Genomic DNA, 6,000 nt, shown 5'->3' with positions numbered 1-6,000 from the left:
TTTAGGTGATTAATCAAACCTAACCTCAGATTCAAGAAAGTAATTATTTCCCTTTGTATGCAACTCAAATTCTTTTGTTTTTTTCCTAATTTTTTTCTCTGTGAACAATGAAGCATGTGCAACCAAATGCCACCAATAAATAAACATTACCCACACAGACAGCTGGTAAGATAAGTGAATGCTTGTTTTAGAGTTGTCACTTTTTGACCACGTCACTTTTTAGTATTAGTATTAGTAACGGCCGCATGGTGCAAGAAAGCCTATGGCTTATGCTGCACCAGCCAAAAAAAAAAAAAAAATATATAAATCCGAACAAAACAATGATAAAAAAAAAAAATAAAAAAATAAAAAATAAATAAATAACTAAATAATAATAATAAAATAAAAAATAAATAAAAAGAAAATTAAACCTATCATCCTATGTGCTTCCCTTACCCGAAAGTACTATCCAGATGACCTTTGAATTTCCCCAACCTGTCGGCCTCTACCACCCATGAAGGCAACTTATTCCAGTAATTTATAACTCGCTGGCTAAAATAGAACTTCCTGCAGTCCAATCTAAACATTTCCCCCCGTAACTTGAATTTATGTCCCCTAGTTCTAGCATCATTTGTAATCTTGAAAATTTTGTCCTCATTCATTTTACTGATGCCTCTCAGAGCCTTAAACACCTCAATCAAATCTCCTCTAAGGTGTCTAGTTTCCAAACTCTGCAACCCACATATTCGAAGTCTTTCTTCATAAGGACGCCCTTTTGCCGATCTCACCAGGCGAGTTACCCTTCTTTGCACCCTTTCAAGAAGCTCGATGTCTTTCTTCAGGTGCGGTCTCCATACTTGAACACAGTATTCCAAGTGTGGTCTAACATAAGCCTTATATAATGGGATTATCACGTCCCTATCTCTACTTGCAAAAGTTCGATAGATCATTGATAGGACACCATGGGCCTTCCTTGCAACCTGTTTACAATGCTCAGAGAATTTCATGTCTGACCGTATCGTAACACCCAAGTCCCTTTCCTCCAGTACTGGCTTTAGTTGAACTCCACCAAGTGAATAAGTTATTTTGGGATTACTGTTTCCCAGGTGTAATACCTTACACTTTGTTGGATTAAAGCACAGCTGCCATTTTTCTGACCAGAAAAATGGCAATTTTTATAGGATACTTTCAAGCAATTGGTGAACATTAATGGTTACCCAGTTAACTACTTAGTTTGAATACTGTTGTTACAGGAGGTGACCAAGAGTACTTTCTGCTGAAAAGATTAATGTTTCCTGACTGATAATGAAAGCACGGGGTTTCAAAAAGACATTAAACAAGTTACCTATAAAATTTAAATAAATGCCATTTTGGTATGTACAGTATATTACATATGTAACTTAAGTCTGCTTTATAAACAAAATGTGTATAGTTTACATAATAATTTTAGTGAGAACTATTAATGCTCAGTATATTAAAGTTTCATTTTTCATTGGTTTCTGCTCTATATGCCACTCTTGTTCACTTACACTAGCAACAAGAACTTTCTCTGAAAATGACACCTGTTTTGGTATAGTTTCTAATAAACTATTGCATTCATCATTGCTGTAACACTGACACATTGAGAAATTGTCCTGAAGTGAAGAACACCCTGTACTGCACTGTGAAATATTACTAGAATATTTACACGATTCGGTATGTTTACACTTATGGCAAGCATGTGTCATACTATCACCAGGTAGACTAGGAATATATGCTAGGAGGCTTGTTTCCCAGTAGCATTCTTGACTTGTTGAATTACTGAAAAATGTAAAAATAAAATAAAATTAAGTCACTAGTTATTGTAACCCAAAATTGTACATGCACAGATTTAATAACATGATATACATAAGAAATAAGCTTAAACTAAAATAGTGAGCAGATATCTGGTTATACAGAGCAGTCCAGAGTGGTGTGATGGTATGAGGAGTGTTTCATGGTGCATATTGGGTTGCTTGATATCAGTGGAGTAATATTTAGATGCTGCAGGTTATCTAGGAATTGTTTCCAACCAGGTGCAATACTCCATGGCATATCCATCTGTGAACGAGTTCAATTGGGATAGTGCACCATGTCACAAGGCTAGAATTACACAGAAGTGGTTAGAGGAACATGAGAGGGAATTCAGCCTACTACAATGGTCTCCCCACTCACCAGATCTAACTCCAGTCGAGCACTTGGGGGATGAGCCTTTCAGAGTAGAGATCTGCAATCATCAAATTTGATACAACTGCATTTGAGTCAACGTGGCTAACATTCCTGTGGCACGCAGGCTTTTGACATCTCAGTGAGTCCATGCCTTATCGAATTGAGGCTGCTCTGAGGGGCTACAGGCAGACCTAATTTCCTTTTTTGATGTCCTATTTTCTAGTGAGTTATCCAGTTGTTCTAATAAAGATGAAACAGGATGCCAAAGAGTTTGTTTATTCTAACAGTGTCATTTTATTTAGAAGTTACATAAGAATTTTATGCTGCATGTATATTTCTTAAGTGGTTCTTTCCCCCTTATTTTATTAGGTGTTAGTCGAGCTGGCTGCACATGAAATACCCATTAAAATTGTTGAGATGAAATACTTATGGTCTCTTTAATAATAAATTTAATTTATTATTATATTTTGGTCAAAATAAATTTTATTAAGAGAGAGTCATCTATGATAGATAGGCACTGTATCTAAATAACATTTTGAATATGTAGAATAGCTGTATTCTCACCTAGTGCTTACCTTAAAAGGCTATTAATTAGCCAAGTCACCTCATACTTTTGGCCACTACTGAACTTATAGTGAGTAATTCGATCCTGTGACTATCAGTCTTCTTCAGATTACTAGGTGAAGGATAGGAAATGTAACACTATCCAATTTTTGTTAAGTGGGCCACATCACATTGAGCTAATGTTATTCTAGCAACTGTTGACCAAGTTTTCTCCAGAAAGGAATGAGAAGGTATTTCCAAAATAGACTTCAAAGTGAAATATGAATCTCATAGCTGCTGGTTGACTGCATTGAACAGCTCCTATGCATGAAATCAGGCTTCCGAGCCCAGCGGACACCTGCTGAGATACTTGATACTTTTACCTTGCCCTGATGTGAGATTTGTTTTTCTCATCGATAAGTTTTATTTTGGATGTTCCTTGTCCCCAGATAACAATCCCTGGAAATTTGTCCCCCAACTCATGAGCTCCCTAGCCAATGAGAACATGGTGTTGGCGAAAAGGGGGGGAAACCTATTCTTGTCATTCCTGCCGCTTTTCCTTGGGACCTGAGAGATACAAAACCAGTGGAGGTGGATCAGACAATTCTTTATTAGTCTTTATACTCTAAATTTAGGACATAAGCACCTCAGTAAAACATTATCTGATGTAATGTTACTTGCCTCACCACTAACCAATTAGAGTCTAACGTAATGAGACAACTGTTATCCACAGAAGTATCACCACACATGTAACACCTGCACACTTGTACTCTTAAAACATGCGAATTGGATCACTGAATACATGTAGCCTGAGTCACGAAGAACAAAAACCTGTTGGATACATGTACCCTTAATGTTATACACGAATGAATGTATGTCGCAAACTGCTCCTTTTAACTCAGGTGTATCTTGTATGTAGTATTATTGGTTTACAAGTAAACATTGTTTTGTTTGTGCACTTATGCCTCTATCCCTTTTCTCTTGCCACACGTTAGCCTTAGCACAAGATTTATAGTGAAGGAACCATATTTTTGTGGCATTCTGAGGTCTAACTTATAGGAAGATTTCAGGATGAATACCACTTTTCCATCATGGACATGGGCTGATGAAAGCATTCCCTTTGCTCATCACTTATTGCAAATTTTGAGGGGGAATAAACTGAGGTGGGAATGAAGAAAAGGAATTTTAAAAGACATTTTGACAGTCTGTATCTTTAACATTACAGTAAAGTTTACACCAGAGATTCACAATCATCTTCTTTGCTTCATCCAAGAAATCCATGTGCAACTGATTTAAAAGTTTGACAAGGTGCTAGTTCAATTTCATATAGCTTTATTTGAAATACATCAAATTTGAACAGTTTATTTGAGGCCAGGGAAAATTCCATCTTTCAGTTTTTCATCTGTTAAACTGAGAAAATATTTTATTTAGGTAAATAAATATCCATTTATTTGTTACACTAGGCAAACACATAACTGACTGGAGAACACAGACAGACAGACAGACAGACTGGATGGTGTTAACAGTTTCCTTGCTGTATTGAAGGTTTATAGAGAATAAGAATATATCAACACTCAGCTGCTGAATAAGTTTGAGCGATGGATGTGAAAAGAACTTATCAAGAGAAATAATTTGATTGGAGGGAGCAATTAAAGATGGCTTCTGCCTAGTACTCCTTGGGGGAATGTGCCAGCTAACCTTATCCCAAACAGAAGGGGCCTGCCAAATGTTCGAGATGAATTTGAAAACTGCCTGTAAAGATTTAATGTGAGGAAACTTCTGGAGTGGAACTCAATTTAAGTTTTCTATCATTTTAGTTTGGGAGATGGTGTATTTGTGGTCAGTTTTTAGGTTAGCCCATGTGAGCAGTTGATATTACACCAAAAGGAGACACTTAATGTGTGTGGGTGCGGTGGCTGACTATATTTCAGCAGCATATAAGAAAGAAGATAGGTTTTATATAGCAAAGAATAATAACTGGGTTGGAGACATAAAGGAGCTGTTGTCTCAAAAGCTACATCTTATGGAGAGATAGAACTTTAAGAAAGTTGATATGAGAATGATATTTGAGTTTAGTAATGAAGAGTACATTAAGATCTTTGTAACTGAGAACTGAGTTTAACAGCAAGAGAACCAAGATTAAATGTAGAAAGAGATGTGGGCAGACTTATCAGGATTAGTATGAGGACAAAACAGGGTAAAATAGCATTAGCATCATTAAAAAGTGAGTTGTTTTGCTGTGCTTCATTAGCATAAGTGATGATGAGCACTTATGCTTCTTTAATTATCAATAAATCACTAAAGTGTAATAGAAGGGTTTTATGGAAGAAGGATTCTTGAATGAAAAATAGCAAATTTCTTGTACACCATAAAATTTTTCCAGTAGGTACAGAAGCATTATTGGGAAAACAGTATGAAATGCAGAGGATAAATCAAGATAGACTAAGTCAAGTTGATCCTTGCAGGTAATAGTATCAGATGCAAGAAAAGTAGTTTCTAAAAGATTAGTGATGGTAGAGACCTCCTTTTCATAGTGAATATGAGAGAGAAAGGATGAGACAGCATTTATGATGTTAGAAGAGGAAGAATGGACCTTTGAAACAATTTAAGCAGTTAGGAGAATACCTGTATGTCCATGCCATGTAAAGAGGTCAGAAGGAGAGGAGTAATCAATCCTAGAGGACAAGATTTTTTTACCAGAGGTGGCATTTCAAGAATTTGGAATTTTTCTTTTTTTGCAAGACACTAAAGTTGCCAGAGTCTTATGTATAGAGGTAGCAGTTAAGGTGAGTGTAAAATGTTTTTTTTTTTTGCCCTTCTACCCAAAAGAAAAGGCAGCGCCCAGTTCCCTAACCTACCAGCATTTATAAATTGATGTTATGCTGGTCACCTTGTAGGCAGCACATGTAGTAATGCAAGGCAACCATTTGAGAGCAGAACAAATGCAAGATCAAGAGGGCAAGAAGAAAACATATCCCATGGGAAAACATCAAGAAGTAGCAGAATCAACTTCCTTCTTTATCCAGAGCCTAAACAAAATTCTTCATTAATCCAAGCTTTATATGCAAAGGTTAAAGAAGAACTTTTTGTTTTTTCAACTGGTGGAACATATTTTATATTATTTCTCCCTAGTAAAAATTCTGCCCTCTTTTCCCACTGCTGCACAATACGTTTCTGTTGCACGACTGTCCCATAAACATAGAAAATAATGGTGTTTAGTGAAACTTCCCCATAAACTGATGGGTAATCCAATTACCTTAAGATCACCATGGATATTCCAAGCAAAGTTAT

General features: G+C 36.3%; 1 protein-coding gene across 1 annotated transcript in view; it reads right to left on the bottom strand.

Moving 5' to 3' along the window:
* Nucleotides 1-1,445: 1,445 nt before the first annotated feature.
* Nucleotides 1,446-6,000, bottom strand: part of LOC150075250 (uncharacterized) — a 68,928-nt gene continuing 64,373 nt past the window's right edge. Inside the window, exon 6 of the mRNA XM_090388413.1 lies at nt 1,446-1,779. Within this exon, the coding sequence (XP_090244539.1) occupies nt 1,446-1,779 (334 nt within the window). The remainder of the gene's footprint in view (nt 1,780-6,000) is intronic.

This window comes from Mastigoproctus giganteus, chromosome 14 (genome assembly GCF_048544385.1).
Source record: "Mastigoproctus giganteus isolate SK-2022 chromosome 14, ASM4854438v1, whole genome shotgun sequence".
Lineage (NCBI taxonomy): Eukaryota > Metazoa > Arthropoda > Arachnida > Uropygi > Thelyphonidae > Mastigoproctus > Mastigoproctus giganteus.
Note: the sequence above shows the minus strand (reverse complement) of the source record. Positions and strands in the feature narration are given on the sequence as shown.